This window comes from Propithecus coquereli, unplaced genomic scaffold, assembly GCF_000956105.1.
Source record: "Propithecus coquereli isolate 6110/MARCELLA unplaced genomic scaffold, Pcoq_1.0 Scaffold377, whole genome shotgun sequence".
Classification (NCBI taxonomy): domain Eukaryota; kingdom Metazoa; phylum Chordata; class Mammalia; order Primates; family Indriidae; genus Propithecus; species Propithecus coquereli.
The window spans coordinates 171,942-189,888 of record NW_012149474.1 but is presented as its reverse complement, the minus strand read 5'-3'; the positions used below and the strand labels follow the sequence as shown (position 1 = coordinate 189,888).

The 17,947-nt window shown below is 67.0% G+C and overlaps 2 protein-coding genes across 2 annotated transcripts in view; one reads left to right on the top strand and one right to left on the bottom strand.

Annotated features, from left to right (window-relative positions):
* Window positions 1-5,241: 5,241 nt before the first annotated feature.
* On the top strand, window positions 5,242-9,338 carry SIGIRR (single immunoglobulin and toll-interleukin 1 receptor (TIR) domain). Its single transcript, XM_012651926.1, has 9 exons — window positions 5,242-5,248; window positions 6,173-6,371; window positions 6,853-6,986; window positions 7,087-7,227; window positions 7,466-7,609; window positions 7,942-8,044; window positions 8,108-8,258; window positions 8,516-8,705; window positions 9,003-9,338. Exons 1-9 carry the CDS (start codon window positions 5,242-5,244, stop codon window positions 9,164-9,166), a joined length of 1,233 nt encoding a protein of 410 aa, XP_012507380.1. The 3' UTR covers window positions 9,167-9,338.
* An 801-nt stretch (window positions 9,339-10,139) lies between these two features.
* Window positions 10,140-17,947, bottom strand: part of PKP3 (plakophilin 3) — a 10,009-nt gene continuing 2,201 nt past the window's right edge. The window contains exons 2-14 of the mRNA XM_012652035.1: window positions 16,985-17,174; window positions 15,056-15,135; window positions 14,260-14,894; window positions 14,045-14,168; window positions 13,431-13,635; window positions 12,781-12,955; window positions 12,273-12,390; window positions 12,033-12,203; window positions 11,769-11,954; window positions 11,304-11,457; window positions 10,930-11,122; window positions 10,743-10,830; window positions 10,140-10,498 (exon numbers count right to left, since the gene is read on the bottom strand). Of these exons, the coding sequence (XP_012507489.1) occupies window positions 10,463-10,498; window positions 10,743-10,830; window positions 10,930-11,122; window positions 11,304-11,457; window positions 11,769-11,954; window positions 12,033-12,203; window positions 12,273-12,390; window positions 12,781-12,955; window positions 13,431-13,635; window positions 14,045-14,168; window positions 14,260-14,894; window positions 15,056-15,135; window positions 16,985-17,174 (2,355 nt within the window). The 3' untranslated portion in view covers window positions 10,140-10,462. The remainder of the gene's footprint in view (window positions 10,499-10,742; window positions 10,831-10,929; window positions 11,123-11,303; window positions 11,458-11,768; window positions 11,955-12,032; window positions 12,204-12,272; window positions 12,391-12,780; window positions 12,956-13,430; window positions 13,636-14,044; window positions 14,169-14,259; window positions 14,895-15,055; window positions 15,136-16,984; window positions 17,175-17,947) is intronic.

Below are 17,947 nucleotides of genomic sequence, written 5' to 3'. Positions count from 1 at the left end.
GGGGCCAGGGGCGTGAGCCACTGGGACCTGAGACTAGAGCCGCTGCAGCCTCCCACCCCTGCCCATCGCCGTGTGTGTTCAGGGGTGTTGTAGGAAGGCCACGTATACGGGGCTCCTACAAGGCCCGTGTGTATGAGGGGCTACTGGAGTTCCATGTGTGTTTGGGGCATCTGCATAGCGGGCCTGTGGGGCCTGTTCCATCTGAGGGCTCTTGGGGACCCAGCACCCACAGAACTGACGGGGGCTTCCCATGCCATCACAATGCAGAAAAGCAGGCCCCAGTTTCCTGGGCCTCCCTCTGACTTCGGAGCCCCAGGCCCTGCCCCGCCCCCATACTGGCTGGGGGAAGGCTGAGGCCACCTCTCTGGCTGTCTCTGCATAGGCCTGGCTCCCTCAGCCAGAATTTTCTGTAATAAAATCAAACCTGTTTGCGTTGTTTTCTGGGCCCAAGTGGATTGTGTTTGCCCTCAGGGTTAGGTGAGAAACTGAGGCCAGAGGGTGCAAGGTCTGGAATGTGGTAGTAACCTCAGGCCACCTGTTCTCCGCATGCTTCCGCCTGAGGGGTGCATTACTCAGGTCGTGCCCTCCCTGCACCTGGGGTTTTGGGGTGGCCAGAAAAAACGGCAGCGTTGGTTGGGGCGAGTGGTGGCCAAGACAGGCTTCCTGGAGGAGGGGGAAACGCTGGGGGATGGGGGGCAGAACCGCACAGGTGCCCCCGTGGGCGGCAGATTCTCTCGGGCTGGTTGGGCCGGTTTGGCCACTGCCCCCAGGCCCAGGCGGCCGTCGCCCCCGGGGCTGAGCGCAGGGCAGTCTCAGCGCCAGCCTCAGGCGCAAGCGGGACACCTGGGTCAGCCCTCACCCTGGCTGCGGGGCGGGGCCGGACCTGCAGCCGCCCGGGCTGTCGCCGCTGCGCACCTGGCTCAGGTGAGCTGCCCCGCCTCCGCGGCCGCGCGAGCCCCAGGTCCCGGCAGCAGGTGAGTGGAAGTCGCGACTCCGACCCGCGGAGGTGAGTGGAGGTCGTCGTCCCCCCGAGCCGCTCCAGGCCTGGAGCCGGGGTCCCCAGGGCGCGGTCGCGCAGGAAGCGGCTCCGAGCCAGGCAGGCTCGCCCGTGTCCTTGCCCCTTCGCGGCTTCGGGAGACGGTGCCGGGGGGCGGCCCTTTCCGCTCTGCCCGACGTGGCCCGTGGCTTTCTGGTGAACCCTCAGCGCAGGAGAGCGCAGGGGCGAGGAGCGCCGAGGCGCGCAGGGACCCCACCTCCGCCCCGCAAGCCCGGACTCCAAGCCTGAGACTTCCTGAGGCGCCGGCGGCGGAGGAGCTTCCGCCCTCTGCTGCCCTCGCGGCGCCGGACCAGTCAGCCGCGTCCCCGCCTCGGTGCGCGCCCGCATCCGCCGTCCGCGCGCTCCCCAGCCTCCGTGCGCGCTCCCGAGCCGCCCGCTCACAGCGCCCCGAGGGTGGGGGCAGCAAGGCCGTGGTCCCGCAGTGAGCGGAGCGCGGGATGTGGAGCCTGGTGGGGGAGAGCTGGTCGTCGTGGCCCGGGAAAGCGAGACGCAGCCGCTGGGCGCGTGGGCTGCAGCCTTTTACGCACGTTCCTTCCTTCGGGAGAGACGTGTGGGGTCTCGGCACGCGCCGGGAGCGGAGGGGCGGCGTGTCCGAGACAAGCGGGAGACGCTCAGAGATTGCGGGGTGCTGAGCAGCGAACCCGACGGGGGCCAGGAGAGAAGGGAGCGCCGGTCGGGGGCCAGGCCGTCCCGGAGGCTCGCCCCGCGCGCAGCCAGTGCGGGGCCTGAGGGCAGGAGGCGCTGGCGCTTTCTAGGAAGGACAGAGTGTGGTGGGCAGTGCAGCGTGACCGAGAGGCGAGGCTTGCACTTAGATTCCGGTCGCCCTGGGGAGCGCACTTGGCAGGGGGAGGGGCAGGATGGGGCGGGGGGCGTTAGCACAGGGGGACGTCAAGTCACGTCAAGCCAGCCCCGAGAGATGGTGACACAGCCTAGCGCGCAGAGCGGAGGGTTGGCGGCAGCTCCAGGGGGCGGGGAGGCGGGTTGGGGGCGGGGCCTCCGGCTGGAGGACCTGCCTCTGCGCTTCCTCCTGAGCTGTGCCTCAGCTTCCTGACCTGCAGTGTGGGGAACACAGCACTACCCCTTGGGGAGGTGCATTGGCGCTCAGGAGGACCCACTGGGGCACCTGCAAAGTGTGCCGAGGGAGCTGAGGCCCGTGGGGGAGGAGTGCTGTCCCCTCCAGCTCTTTCCCACCCTGAGCCCAAGGTGCACCTTCACCCAGGGTTGAGTGCCAGGCCACAGGGGGTCTGTCTGAGCAGGGCTCCGCGGTCAGATCAAGCTGTGGCAAAGCCGCTGCTTTGGGGGTGCTCTTCTGCTGGGCGGGGAGGATGGAGGGCACCCCTCCAGGACGAGGCCCTGCTCCTGTGCGGGTCAGGAAGGTGCTAGGGACTGAAGGAGACCCCTGTCTGATTCTATGGGCAATACCAGCCCCTGGTCACTGGGCCCTGAGTCCCAGGTCAATCTGGGGGTGGGGGGTCAGTGATAACAACAGGAGATGCCAGCTGCCCCTCACCTTGCTCAGAGCCTCTGCCATGGCCTCCTGTGTTTGCTTCCTTATCTGGAACAGGGCACTGCCCTCCCACCCCAGCCCACCCAGCCTGGAGCTAGGGTCCACGAGATGCCACAGCTCCCTGCAGCCACTAGCCCATCTGGGAGACACGCTTGGGAGATGGACAGAGGGCAGAAGAGCCCTGCTTGAGGCCCCATTGTGGGCTGGAAATTTCTGAACCTGCCCCCCCTACCCCCTGCAGGTCAGGGGTGCTCACTTGGGCCTGGAGGGACAGATGACTCCCTCCTGAATGTTGAGTGTGGCGTCACGGGGGTGTCCAGGAGGTGGGCTGCGCTGCCGCTGGTCCTCCTTGTGTGTGTGCAGGACCCCCCCCACATCCCCCGGCCCCTGCCCCTCTGAGCATCCCCCCCATACCCTGCACAGGGGAGAGTGCAGTGCCTGCTGGGCTGGGTGGGCCGCAGAGGAAGGAGCTGCCTGACTCAGAGCTACAGGAAGAGCTGGGGCAGGCGGGGCCAGAACCACCAACTGCCCGCCTGCCGGGGAAGGGGTGGGTGCCTGGGTGGGGTTTGGGTTCAGGAGAGGATGTGACTGCAACGCCAGGAAGCTACGGGGGAAAGTTCTGATTAAAATATACATAAACAAAAGCCAGGTCCTCACCGTGCTTGGTAGTGGATCCCTGGCAGCTGCCGTGCCGTGGATGCTGCCCGGGGCCCCGCCGAGGGGAGAGTTTGCTCCCAAATGCACATCCGTGACCGCCATCTCTCCCCAGGAGGAAAGAGCTGGAACCAGGTGACTGTGCCCTCTCTGCTGCTCTGAGCGAGCCTGTGTCAGGGCCCGTCCTTAGAGCCGGGTCTGGGGAGGGGAGGCCTGTAGCACACGGGGCACATGCGCATGTGTGTGCACGTGTGTGTATGACAGAGTGAGGGCAGCGGGAGGCTGCCCGTGTGGCACTGGTGGCCAAGGGGAGGTGTGAGATACAGCGTGGGGGCTGCAGGGTGCCTGTGGCTCTGCGCTTTTCGAGAGGAGTTCCAAGTGTCCTGTGTGCCCGGGAGGCACACAAGGTGCTAACGGGCCGAGCGTGGACCTTGGTGCAGGTGTGCATGGGCCAGAGGGCTGTGTGTAGGGGTATGTAGGGCAGGGTGTGCAGGGAGAGGGTGTGCAGGGGAGGGAACCTGGTGCTTGCTGTACTCCCATCCTAGCACTGTGGCCTCGATTTCCAGAAAGAAGAGTCTGAGGCTGCCTCTGCAGGGTTGCGCGGTCTGAGCTGGGGGAGGTTGAGAGGCCACTGTAGGGGACGCCTGGGACCTGCTGGGCATGATGGGAGCGCTGGCTGCACTGGGGAGTGTCTCTTGCAGTCTCCAAGTGGGCAGTGCTCCCGCTTCAAGGACTTTCCTGGGACTGTCCACCACCCCAAAGGGCTTCTGCGAGGACGCCTTGCCCATCCCCAGGGAACACACCTCGGGCTCCATCAGTTCCTGTGGAAATTGTAACCCAGCCAAACCTGGGGCTCTGGCTGTGCCTCACCCTGTGCAGAAGGAACAGGGTCGGGGCAAACTAAGGGTTTTCCCTGCCAAAGCCTCTGGAGCCTTAGGGATGGAGACATCCCAGGGAGCCGGTCACAAAGCCTGGGGCCCCACTCCCCGTGTGTCCATGTAGCAGGGATGGTCGGAGGTACTCATGCAATGCCTGTGGGAGAAATGGGGGGTGAGCCTGGGGTACCCAGGGAGGAGGAGACCCCCCAGGGCCCAGGGCACCTCCTCCTTGCAGCCACATCACTGCCGAGCTCTATGAGTCACGAGGGACATGGCTTGGAATGGTCCTGGGCCCTGCACAGGAGAAGCGTCGCCTCTGGGTGGGGCAGGAGCTTCCCACGGAGAGCTGGACAGAACAATGTGGACAAAGTCTCTGGGTTTGGAATAGACAAGTCAGGTCATGGAGAGGGCATGGGAGTGGGACCCTTCAGACTGGCCTTTGTCTCAGCCAGTCTCACCCTGTAGCTGACCTCAGGGTGTCTGCAGGTGTCCCGCACCTGCGTGCATGTGTGCAGTCTTGACTGTGCCCAGAACAGAAGCCCACAGCTGGGAGCGAGTGTGGGCCAGAGCCAGGCAGCTGGGCACCTTCCCTGCTGTGGGGGGCATGTTGCTCACCCCCTGGCCCCCCAGGGCCTGGCTGTCATGGGTACTGCAGCACCCACCTGTGTGTGGCAGCCCTGCCAGGAATGAAGCCAACGGCTGCCTTGTGGGACGGGTCCCCCTGGTGCATGGCCACTGTGCTCCCCCGGCCATCATGGTGGCCCTGGGGTGGGTGGAGGTTGTCCTGTGTTCCTGGGCCTCATGAGGTAGTCCCTATTCCGGCCCTGTGTAAGGGGCTCAAAGCAACCCCAGGCTGGCATCTGGGAGTCCTGCTGGCAGCCATGAGGCTGGTAGGGTGGTACCTGATGCAGGGCCAGGCTGTCTGTGGCCGATGGTTGCTAGTTAACTCATCCTGTTCCTGTTTAACTTGTTCCCTGGGGATGGCGGCAGCCTCTGACCCATCCAGGTGCCCTGTCCAACCGACCACAGGGACAGAGAGGAGTCCTGCCAGCCCTTGGTGCACCAGTCTGCTCCGCCAAGGAGCCCTGTGGAGCTGGGGGTGGCACCAGTGCTCAGCCTGCCGTGAGGACGCCCCAGCCAGAGCCATGGCAGGTAGGCAGGTCAGAGAGGGACAGGTGAGAGTCCCACTCCCTCCTCCTGTCCCTCAGGCTGCCCCTCACCACGCTCTCTGCTCTTACCCAGGCTCTCTGCTTGGCTGTGTGCCAGAGGTACAAAGGCCTCTGCTCAGCCCTCCCCTGTGCCCTCGGTCCTGAACCCGGGGCCGACGGTGTGGGTGGGCCCCGAGCTCTCTCCTGCCCAAGGCCTCCAGCCCAGACTCATGGGGGTCAGTAAGGCCCAGGAATGCCAGGAGTGGGCACTGGTGGGCCACTGGGGTTGGATGGAGGCTGGTAGGAGACCACAATCTACCAAGAAGAGGGCGGTCTACTCCACTAGGGCTCACCACCCTGATGCAAAGATGACAACGTTCAGGCCTTGGGGAGGTAGGGAGGGCTTGCTTGTGGCCAGGAGTAGAGGGCCCCCGAGCCCAGGTTTCCAGCTCTGCCAGCCTCTGAGCCCCCAAAACCCACATGTGCCCACACCCCCTGCAGCTCCCCCAGCAGAGGCAGGTGGGCTGAAGGTACAGGGCCTGGACCTCCTCTAAGGTGGGCAACAGGTGCACATGGGAAATGGGGGGGGGCTGGATGCAAGTCCTGGGTGAACCAGCAGCCAGATGGGCCCTGTATGGCAGGGCTGGGTCAGCTCAACTGTTACCCTGGACGCTGCCCCCCACGCAGGTGTCCCCTCTGAGCACAGGGCAGTCACAGGCAGGGCAAGCAGCACACACAAGTTCTGACCACCGCTGGGGGAAAACGTGCCAAGTGCTGGGCCCTTGCCCCTGCCACTCATGATAGCCATGGTGTGACCACCAGGGCACACAGTGACTTGCTACCTTGCTTCTTCCCGCACCACAGACTATCTGGGATGGGCAGGGTCTGTCATCCTGGCACGCTGACCTGCTGTGTCCTTTTTCTTCAGGTGTCTGTGATAGGGCCCCTGACTTCCTCTCCCCCTCCGAAGACCAGGTCCTGGGGCCTGCCCTGGGCAGTGCTGTTGCTCTGAACTGCACAGCTTGGGTGGTCTCTGGGCCTCGCTGCCCCCTGCCTTCCGTCCAGTGGCTGAAAGACGGGCTTCCCCTGGGCAACCGAAGCCACTACAGCCTCCACGAGTATTCCTGGTAAGAGACCGGGGTGTCCAAGGTTAGAGGGACCATGCAGACAGACCATGGCCAGCAGCCTGACGTACACCTGGTCTAGAACCACCTGGGAATGGGCTGGGTAGTGACTGGCTGGAGTGCAGCTGTGGACACAGGTGGGGAGGGTCAGTGACCCCAGGGACAGACCTTGGGGTTTGTGTGGCCCCTGAGACTCCTCAGGGCTGTGGGTGTCAGTGGAGTCCTAGAGGCTGAACCAACATTGACCATCGGCCAAGCCCAGATCAGAAGACCCGCAGGCCCCAGGCCCGGGCCTGGGGTGACTGTCCCGAAACAGACCCACATCCCCTCCAGGTTCTGGTCACTTCTCTTAGCTTATGGCCCAAGAACCACCCAGGAAGCCCAAATCAGTGGCCTCTCTGGGTGAGTCCCCACAGGCGGGGCTCTGGGGTGTCCACGGATGCTCTCGGGCCCCAGGTGAGAGGGTGGGGCTTGGTATCTCCAGGGTCAAGCCTAACTTGTCAGAGATGCTTGTATCCAGTGTTCTGGGGGTCAACTTGACCGGTGCTGAGGACTACGGGGCCTTCACCTGTTCCATCCAGAACGCCAGCTCGTCCTCCTTCACTCTGCGCAGAGCTGGTGATGGGGGTGCCCCGGGCAGAGAGTGGGAGGGGACCTGGGATGCAGGGATCCGAGGCTGGAGGGTGCTGGGGGCAGTGCTCAGGCGACCCGCCCACAGGCCCAGCAGGCCACCTGGCAGCGGTGCTGGCCTCCCTCCTCGTCCTGCTGGCGCTGCTGCTGGCCGCGCTGCTCTACGTCAAGTGCCGCCTGAACGTGCTGCTCTGGTATCAAGACACGCACGGGGAGGTGGAGATGAACGGTGCGCGGGGCCCGCGGGCGGGAGGGCCGGCCGGGCTCAGCTCTGCGTGGGGGCGGGGCAGGGCGGGGAGACGTCACCCCTGGAGGGCTCCGCGGGCGGGCGCACGAGGGCGCAGGGCCGGGTCGGTGGAACGCGAGAGGTCAGAGCCAGCGGCAGGAGCGCACCTGTGGGAGGGGGCTGGGGGAGCCGAGACGCTGGGGGCCCAGGGGCGGCCGCGCTGACTGGCCGCCGTCTGCAGACGGGAAGCTCTACGACGCCTACGTCTCCTACAGCGACTGCCCTGAGGACCGCAAGTTCGTGAACTTCATCCTGAAGCCGCAGCTGGAACGGCGTCGGGGCTACAAGCTCTTCCTGGACGACCGCGACCTGCTGCCCCGCGCAGGTACGGCCCCGCCCCAGCCCCTGCAGGCCCCGCCACTCAGGCCCCGCCCCGGCCACCTGCAGGCCCCGCCACACAGGCCCCGCCCCGGCCACCTGCAGACCCCGCCACACAGGCCCCGCCCCGGCCACCTGCAGGCCTCGCCACACAGGCCCCGCCCCGGCCACCTGCAGGCCCCGCCACACAGGCCCCGCCGCAGCCACCTGCAGGCCCCGCCCCGCCGCTCAGGCCCCGCCCCGGCCACCTGCAGGCCCCGCCCCGCCGCTCAGGGCCCGGGTCCTCGTGGCTTCCGGCGCCCGCCCCGCCCGGGCCGGTCTGACGCCCGGTTCCCGCAGAGCCCTCGGCCGACCTCCTGGTGAACCTGAGCCGCTGCCGCCGCCTCATCGTGGTGCTTTCGGACGCCTTCCTGGGCCGGGCCTGGTGCAGCCACAGCTTCCGGTGCGTCCCGCGCGGGGTTGGGCGGGCCCCAGCCGCGCCCCAGCTGACGGTGCCGCCCCGCAGGGAGGGCCTGTGCCGGCTGCTGGAGCTCACGCGTAAACCCATCTTCATCACCTTCGAGGGCCAGAGGCGCGACCCTGCGCACCCCGCGCTCCGCCTGCTGCGCCAGCACCGCCACCTGGTGACCTTGCTGCTCTGGAGGCCCGGCTCCGTGGTGCGGGGCTCGGTCGGGCCAGGACGGGGGCTGGGGTGCCGGGGGGCGCGGGGGCGGCGGGCGCCCTGTGGCTGGGGGTTTTGTGAGTGGGCTCTGAGGGAGGTTCTGTGGCCCGCCCCAGCGGAGAGAGCAGGTGCGCGGCGGTGGCAACCGTGGGTCCCCTGCAGGTAGTGCTCCTGGGGCCAGGGCGGCCAGGGGCTTCCATTTGCGCCCCTTCCCGTGTGTTCACACGCAAATGGCCCCAACCTGGCCCCCAGACGCCTTCCTCGGACTTCTGGAAAGAGCTGCAGCTGGCCCTGCCGCGGAAGGTGCGATACAGGCCGGCGGAGGGAGACCCCCAGACCCGGCTGCAGGACGACAAGGATCCCATGCTGATTGTTCGAGGCCGTGTCCCGGAGGGCCGGGTCTTGGACCCAGAGCTGGATCCCGACCCGGAGGGAGACCTGGGTATGCCCACCCAGCCCACTCCTGACCGGAGCAGCTCAGCCTGGGGTGGATGGGCAGGCGCAGGGCAGGGGGCCCAGAAAGGGACTGTTCCCAGCATTGAGCGCCCTGCAGCCCTGGGACGGGCTTGATGTCCCCTGAAAGCCCTCACTGCCTCAGGCCCAAGGCCTGCCTGGGGACTTTCTGACCCTCACATGGCCCCGTGGCAGGGGTGAGCAGGGACTGACCCCAGGGCAGTGGCCCCAGGGAAGGCAGACTGTGCACGGCCCAGCCTCAGGGGTCGCCACGTCCCCTCCCCAGGTGTCCGAGGTCCTGTCTTTGGGGGGCCGTCAGCTCCGCCGCATGCAAGTGGGGTCTCGCTGGGAGAGGGCCAGGGCAGTGAAGTGGACGTCTCGGACCTCGGCTCCCGAAACTACAGTGCCCGCACGGACTTCTACTGCCTGGTGTCTGAGGATGACGTGTAGCCCCCACCCCACCCCCGCGTGCAGGATCACCAGGGACATCTGGGGGCAGAGGCAGGTGGGTCGTTTCTGCAATAGGCAGGACCAGGACCCCATCCTGTAGCCTGGACCCTCAGGAAGGGGTCTGACCCGAGCTTCCTCCTAATGCCAGTAAATAAAGTTGTTTTGGATTCTGCCTGGGCCTGGCTATCCTCTCCTGGGGCAGAAGGGGCCTGCACTGTCCGGGGCAGAGCCCCCTCAGCCTCCCTTTGGCTGCCCTCTGGGCTCTCCACGCCCCTTCTCATCCACTGTGCCAGCCAGTCACCATGTCTGCCCGTCCTCCATTCTGAGCAGCTCAAGTCCTCCAGTCTCCCTGCCTGGCCCCTGCTTGGGGGTGTGACGTCCCCAGTCTCCCTCCGATCTGGGCACATCCTGGAGGGGTGTCCAGTTCTGACCTCAAGTTCTGAGCTTTGCAGAAGCTTTTTGTTGTAAAGATACCAACAGGAGCTTCACAACCAAATGGCCTGGCTCTGGGTAAGCTAGGTGGGGATGTCCCAGAGCCTACTGGACCCCAAGCCTCAGTGGCCAGGGCATCTTCAGGCACAGGGGGCAGACCTGAGTTCCCCGGTGCCGGCCCGTGGTGGGCAGAGAGGGTGTTGTGTGCATTTACCACGTGAGTGCGCTGTAGGAGGCAGCCCTGCCTCTGGCCACTCTGCTCACCAGGCCCCCAGCTCTGCTGCAGTTGTGCCTGGGGTGTACTGAGGCTGTCCCTGCTGTCCATCTGTCCCTCTACCCTCTCCGCCCTGCAGAGCCAGCGCCCCTCTGCTGGACGCTCCATCCCTGTCCCGGGTCCTCAGACCTTGGGAGGCTTGTGTGTGAGCTCAGGCTGTGAGTGTCCTTGGGGCAGGTGGGTGCACTTGGGGACACTGGGGACACTGCAAGTCCGGGACCGGCCACCCAGGTGGGGCAGCTGTGGAAGCATGTGGGGCAGTGGATGTGTTCATTGCCATCTTTATTTCTGTGCCAGCTGCCCCGTGGTGCTGCCAGACCACGGCTGGCCCCACCTCTGCCAATGTGCCCAGGTCACCGCCCCATGCACCCAAGCTGCCTCAAGCCCTGCCCCTCCCCCTGCCCTGCGGAAGCCAAGTTCCCGGCTGTGAGCCCCCACCCCTCCCGGTGGTCTAGGCCTCTCATTGCACAGGGCCCCAGTAAGAGGCCCCTTGGCGTCAGCCTTCTCCTCCAGGCCAGGCTGGCGCGGCGGAGCTGAGCCTGTCCCTCGGAGGCTGGGCCACATCACCTTCTCCTCCTCCAGGGTCTTGCCTATGGGCCCAGGAAGTCCTCCTTCCGATAGCCCTTCTGTGGTGAGGGGCCGGGAGTCAGGGTGCACACCTGCCCATGGGGCCTGCCCTCCCTGTGCCCTGCTGTGCTCCCCAGTGTGCTTGGCGTGACCCCTCGTTCCCGGGTCCCTGGTCTGCATCTTCCCACTACCCTCTTGCTGGGCCTCCTGCTCCACGGCCCTCCCCGACGTGGGCCCTCCCCGTGCCCTGCGCTCAGGGCCCACACCCCGCGGCCCTGCTTGCCCTGGGCTATAGGAACATACCGCCCGGAAGTCGCGGTGGAGCTTGTTGTACTGCCACAGGTTGGCCAAGAGGCTGGAGGCTGCCCGGGAGGACTTCTCGCTGTCGGGGCTGGGGGTGGGGGGAGTCAGGAGGTGACACACATGGCCAGAAGGCTGGGTGGGCCAGAGAGCCCTGCCAGGCTGCTGCAGGGTCGCAGGGTCGCCTCACCTGTCCCGCTTCTTCTTGATGAAGATGAGCTTCCGGAGCCCGTCGAAGTAGAGCAGGTCTCGGGCAGCGATGGGACTGGCGACCACCAGGTTGTTGAGCACAGCTATGATGTTGACCAGCACGTCAGCTGGGGGCGACTTCTCACCCACGCTGCCAGGGAGCTTCTCGATCAGGTGGCTCACGACCTTCGTGGCTGCCGGGAGGTCAGGAGGTCAGTCCTCGCCCCCACTCCCGGCTACCTGCACCTGGGCCCCCTGCCTCCCCGGGCAGCTGGCGAGCCTGTGCGCTCCGCCCAGCGGGGGAGACGGCAAGCAGGGAGAAGACCACGTCCGGGTGTACGCCCGGCTAGGCGGGCCGAGGGCGGCCCGACTCACACATCTCGTCCTTGTTCCTGGCATTCCGAGATAGGTTTCGGATGAGGCCGGTCAGCGAGCGCAGCTGGTGGTGGTCTGCGGTCCGAACACGGTCCAGCAGGGGGTTCAGGATGCGTTCCTGCTCCAGGGCCAGGCGGCTCAGCACGCCAGCCCACTGCGGGGACAGGGTGTGAGCGAAGGCCCCCGACCCTCAGGTCCAACCGGAGGTCCTGAACAGCTTCTCTGCCTCCTGCTGCCACCAAGGGGTCTCTGCTTCTGCCGTTCCCCAAGCTCAGGCCCCGTCAGCCGTGACCCAGATTGGGAGCCCCCCTGACCCCCATGGGGAGCCCCATGCACACATGGCCCAGGGCACATGTGCTGGATGCTGACCTCAGCTGCCGCCTCCCTCCCACTACCCCTCCCTGCCAGACTGTGACCCCTGGGGGCAGGCTCTGCCTCACTGCCTCTTCCCCAGCCCAGTCCCACCCTGCGGTCTCCCGCGGTGATGTTCTGCAGCGCCCCGGCCGCCGCCTCCGTCGTGTGGCGGTTGAGCTCACAGCGCTGCAGCAGTCGGTTGTACAGCCCCACAATCTGGGGACTCCACAGCCACTCCAGGCCCTTGGGGTCCTTGGACACCTCCGCGAAGGTGAGCGTGTCGGCCGTCAGTGGCAGCTGCTCGGGAGGGCATCGTGGGTTAGCGCGTCGGTGGCTGGCCACCCCCGCCCCCCGCCTGCCCAGGCCAGGGCCCACCTCGCGCAGCCGCCGGCTCTGTGGCGTGAAGCAGCCCACCACCTCGCCGGGCGGCGCCCCCGCCATGTCCCTGCGGCCTCGGCCCTCCAGCCGCTGCAGGGCGGAAGGTGGCATCTCGTCGTACAGGCGGTAGGACAGGTTCCGCAGCACGCACACGGCGTTCTCCACGCTCTGGGGAGGGGGGCAGGTGGTCAGAGTGGCCCCCTGGCACACCCGGGCCCAGGGGAGGGCCTCCCTCACCTTGTCCTCGCACTTGCCCACGTCCAGGGCGTGGTTGATGTAGGTGACCAGGGCGTCCACCAAGCCGTGGCACTCGCGCATCTTCTGGCGGGTGGCCTGCGAGGCTGAGCTGAGGTTCCTGGGGACCGAGGCAGATCAGAGCCCCCCATCCCAGGCCCCACCTAGGGCTGGGGTCCCCGAATGCCCGTCCATGCCTCCTGCTCCTGGCCTCACTGATCTCCCATCCCCCAACCCACTCCTTGCGGTGGGAGGGCTACGAATGTCAGATCAGGTCCCAGATTTAATGAAACCTGAGCCTGCACCCCCCGAGTCTGCTGACGCCCAACCACAGCCACACCTGGTGGCCACACCTGGCCTGTCCCCCGTCCTGCCCCAGTCCCTGCGTCCTCCGGACTGTGCCCTGCTCCCAGCCCCTCCCGCTGGCTGCACTGGGTCACCCAGGCCTCAGATTAAGACGCATCTTCTCACCCCCCAGCACCGCCTCTGCTACCGACGCCCGCCGGCGCACCTGAGGAAGCCGGTGGCGTTGTAGAAGATCTCAGCCTCAGAGGCGTTCTGCTGGATGAGGGGGGGGCCCCCGGCTCCCGACAGGGGACTCAGCACCAGGTCTGTGAGCTGCTCCAGCGTGTCGCGAGCCAGGCGGTCCTTCAGGTGGTCGCTGGATGAAAGGTTCCACAGAATCCCTGGGCAGGTGGGGCCGGGGCTGCCGTCAGGGTCACCCCCAGCTGCCCTCTGTTTTTCTGGGGCTGGTGGGGAGGGGGCTCCCCTTCCCCTAGGGCTGGCCGGGGGTTTGTGCTTTATCCAAAAACCCCACTGGGGAGATGTGAGGGTGTCTTGTGGGCTACAGGGATGGGACCAAGCAAGAGAGAACACGTGGGGATAGCAGAGGAGGGGACAGGCGGAGGGTGGGACAGGCAGACCGTGGGACACAGGTGGCCCAGAGGGGACAGGCGGAAGAGGGCACAGGCTGGGGGGGACAGACGGAGGGGGGATAGGTGGAGGCAGAAGGGGGACCGGCAGAGGGGGTACAGGCAGGGGCGACGGGCGGAGGGGGACAGGCAGAGAGGACAGGCGGAGGGGGACAGGCGGAGAGGACAGGCGGAGGGGGACAGGCGGAAAGACAGGCAGAGAGGGACAGGCTGGGGGGACAAGTGGCACCTGTGACGTTCTTGCGCAGCTCGTCGTCCTGCTCCCGCAGTGTCCGCAGCAGCTCGAATATCCCGTTCTCCTCCACCAAGGCCAGCTTGTTGTCTGTGTTGTCATAGATGAGGTTGCGCATGGCGCCGGTGGCGTGGCGCTGCACCTCCTGGTTGGCGTGGTTGAAGAGCTTCACCAGCCGGGGTATGGCCTGAAGGCTGCGGGCCTGCGGGCACAGGGACAGGGTGTGCACACACGTGTGAAGATGCAGACTGTGCAGGTGTGGAGACATGCGCAGACATCACACACGTGCTAATGTATGTAGGCGTGTGCAGGTGTATGCAGATGTATGCAAATTGCACCCTCTCACCCGTCTTCTACCGAGGGGGCTCTGCACAGGGTGGGGTCTTCCCAGTCACTTGGGGATCGGCGAGGGGTGGCCGGGGGCCAGAAGTCAGTGAGAGGTGGGGGGCTGGCAGGGTGTCTGCTGGGGGGTGGTGGCTGGGGCCAGAGGTCGGTGAGAGGTGGGGGGCTGGCAGGGTGGCTGCTGGGGGGTGGTGGCTGGGGCCAGAGGTCGGTGAGAGGTGGGGGGCTGGCAGGGTGGCTGCTGGGGGAGGGTGGCTGGGGCCAATCACCTGCTTCTTGGCCGCGGCATCGCTGTAGCACCTGTGCTGGATGTAGGCTGCTCCCAGCACCTGCAGGTTGGGGTCTGAAGCCATGAGGTACTTGACCGCTGAGGGCAGGTCAATGTCATCAAAACTGCAGAGCCAGGGGTCAGGGGTCAGGGTAACCTCGGGTGCAGGCCACAGCCTGGCAAAAGCCCCTCCCTGTGCCAGGCCCGGCTGCTCACCCGCTGCTGAGCCTCTGCAGGGAGCGGTGGCCGCAGTAGCTGTCCAGCCCACGCACGTCAGGCAGGCGGCCTGAGTCAGCCAGGCTGAGGCTGAGGCTGCGCACAGACGGAGCTCGGGTCACAGGCTCCAGGACGGCCCCCGGTGGCACCGTCCCAGCCCCCCCACGGCTTCGGTGGCTGCTCTGGAATCGCTGCAAGGTCCGCATGGCGGGGGCACGGATGGTCCGGCATGGAGGTCCCTCGGGGGCCTCCGGCCAGTCCAGCCCCGCCGCCCGGCCTGAGCCGGAGCTGGCCCGGCGCTCGTACGCAAAAGCCCTGTAGGTGGAGGCGGCTGCGGGCTCCAGCTGCTCGGATGCCACACTGTAGCGGTCGTCCAGGCCCCCGGCCCCCAGCCTCAGGGAGCGCAGCGACAAGGTGTCATAGTCGGCCCGGCTCCCGACCCCACCGCGCTCGTGGAAGGACACAGGCCTGGTGGGCATGTGCGGGGTAGGCTGGGTGCCCCCGTACCCCACAGCCCCGAAGGTGCTGCCCCCGTTGGGGGCAGAGCTCAGCCTCTGACTGCTGCTCAGGTCTACGGCCGAGCGAGAGGACCAGGAGGCCGGGCCGTAGGCTGGCTTGGCGATGGGCCGGAAGGTCTGTCGGGGGAGAGAAGTGGGGAGGGCAGTGAGGGGGTGTCCGGGGTTCCCTGCAGCCACCCCCGCTCTGACCCTGCAGCCCCCAGCCTCACCGCAGAGCCTCCCGCTCTCTGGTCTGCAGAGCTCAGGCTGTGCCCACTCCTGCCAGGCCCGTCACTCACCGAGGTCTTGTCCCCGCTCAGGCCCTGAGAGCGCGAGCTGAAGCCAGTCTGCAGGGTGTGGTACTGACCCCTGAACGTGCCTGTGGACAGGGACAGTGATAGCCCTTCTGGGCCAGACAGCACAGCGCTGGCCCCGCCTGCCCTCGCCAGATGTCTCTACTCATGGTCCCAGGGGCAGCCTTGGATCTCAGGCAGGGGGACCAGGTGGGCTTCTGGGTAGTGGCCTTCCCCGTCTCAGCCTGGGCCTTGTCTCCTCCAGGGGTCAGGGGAAACATCTGTGACTCTGGCTGCCTGGGGGATGTGCCAGGGACTCCTCTGTCAGTTCTCCAATCCCTGCCAGGGCACAGCACCCAGCCGCCTCCTCCAGGAAGGCAGCCAAGCCTGCCCCGGCCTACACTGACCTCTTGGAGCTCCTCTCCTGCCCAGACCTCTCTGTGCTACGGCCACAGGGGAGTGACAGTGTGCTGGCCAAGGACACACTGTTTCCCTGGACCAGTCTGCCTTGATGGCAGTGCCCAAGGCAGGTGCCACACCCACCCTGTGCAGCACACACATGAGCCCAGGGCTGCTGCAGCCGCCCAACTCCACGGTGAGTGGACAGACAGGTGGGTGGGCGGAGGGACGGGAGAGTGGGCGGTGAGTGAGGGTCACGTGGGTGATGGCCAGCGGGCAGCCGGATGAATAGGTGGGCAGGTGCAGAGTGGACAGAGGGGTGCGTCGGGAGAGCTGGATACAGGCCAGGAACCTGCCTGAGGGGCCCTGGGCCCTCCCCCGACTCTGCCCAGGAGCCAGACGGTCTGTGAGCCCCCCAGCAAGCTCCAGACCCACCCTGGTTAATGAGGCTTCTGACGCTATCGAGGCCCAGCCTGGGGGGACACGCCCCCGCCCAGGGACCTTACCCCCGCCCCCAAATTATAATCCACCTCCCCCTAATTGGCAGGGCAGCCAGGGTGGTAATTAACCCTCCTCCACCCTGTGACCCCTGGGCACCGGTCTAGTCGCCAGCAAGGCTGAGGCCCAGGGAGGAGGACACAGCAATCTGGGCCACCCCAGCCCTCTGCCCCCAGTCCTAGGCAGGTCCCCCAAATGTCATGCGGACCACGGTGAACTGGGTCTGGGCCCCTGACATTCTGGGAGGTTCATCTTCCTATCTAACCATAATCCCTGCTGCTGCAGCCTGGCAAGGGAGGAAATGACCTTTCTAGAATGACTGCCCTGAACTCACGGTCTGTGTGATCCTTTGACACACACAGGCACGAGTGTCCCCGCACCCCCAGTGGGGCCAGGGCCCCTGCCTGGGTGGGTCTGGCTGGCTCTCAGGGGCACTCTCCCATCTGCTGTTCTCACGGGGAATATCTGGGTCACTCCAGCCGGGCCCTCCCCCTGCAATTCCGCAGGGAGCCCCTGGTCCAGACAGGCCCTGGCGCTCCTCCAGGACTTCTGAGACACCCCCCGCCCCGTTTCTGGTCTGCCCATTCCTGGGGAGCGTAGGGGGCACGTGGGGAGGAGGTTGGTGTCTGGGGGTCTGTGTCGTGTCACCGAGACCGTGCGTGGGCCTGTGCTGCGTGGGGCTGGTGTGTGCGTATCTTGGGTTTGCAGGCAGATGGGCCTGTCCTGCCCGCCATGGACCATGCCCCCACCCAGTCCTCCCCACAGGGAGGGCCTGAGGCTGTGGGGACCGGAGGGTCCCAGCTGGGCTCATCCCGGGAGGACCCAGGGGTCCCTACTGGGGTGGAGCAGCCCCACCCGTGGGTTCCCCCGCCCGTTGGGGCGGGGCGGGTGACTCAATGCGCGGCCTAGGTGAGTCAGGAGCTGAACCCGGAGCCGCCCGCTGCCGCGGCCTCTGCCCCTCGCACCGCCAACCTGGGGCGGCCACCTCTGCCTGCCACCGCCGTCCCTCCTGCCCAGCACCTTGCGGCATTGGCCTACCTCTGGCTGCCTCGGCCTCCACCTCGGTGGCCCCATTGTGCCGCGGCTGCTGGCCCAGCTGCAGAAGGCGGGCGCGGACCTGCTCCTGGACGCGGGCTGCCCGCAGTCGCTCCGCCTCCGGCCCCTCTGCTCCCCGGCGGTCCAGCTGCAGGTCCGAGGGCAGGGCCAGGGAACACACGCCAGCCTCCGGCTGCAGGGCGGACAGCAGGAAGTTACCGTCCTGCATGGCAGCAGGGGTGCCGGGACCAGCCTCAGCGCCACCTCCCCTCCGCCTCCGACCCAAACTGTCTTCACAGTCTTGTTCCTTGAGGCCCTGTCCCCGGAGTTCCCTCCCCACTTCCCCCTGGCTGGCCGCACCCAGAGCCAGCCTGGAGACAGACGCTGGCCTGGCCCTGAGCTCAGCTGGGGGCGGGGATACCTGGGCCAGGTGGGAGGGAGGGGCTGCCGCCCGCTGAAGGTGGAGTTTGGGCGGAAGAACAGGCCCTGCATGGCCCCAGGTCCCAGCCTGGCCTCCTGCCTCCTTTTCTCTGTCCCAGGACAGGGCCACGGGGCCTGGGTCCTCGCTGTCAGCCTCCCGCTGGGGTGCCAGTGGCCGACCAGCCCCCGCATCGCTGGGGTGCCTTTGGGGAAGGCTGAGGCCTGCTACCTCCCAGCCTGAGGGGAAGGTGTCCCACTGCCTAGGGGTCTGGGGCTCTAGGTAGCTCCAAGGAGCAGGTAACCTCCAAGGCAGCCCAACCGTGAGGACTGGGCGAGGCCAGCTGGACCCTCCTGGCTCCTGGGACCCCGGCAGTCTGGCTCCAGCCCCCAGGCCTGGGGTGGGAGGCCGTTCCCAGCACATGAGTCAGGGCAGCAGGCGGGGTGGCCCCAGGGGGTTGACTCAGAGGGGCCTGGACTCATGTCAGTGCCTGCCAGGCTGGGGGCAGGGGCTGGGGTGTGCGGAAAAGAGCCCAGGAGTCTGGGGGG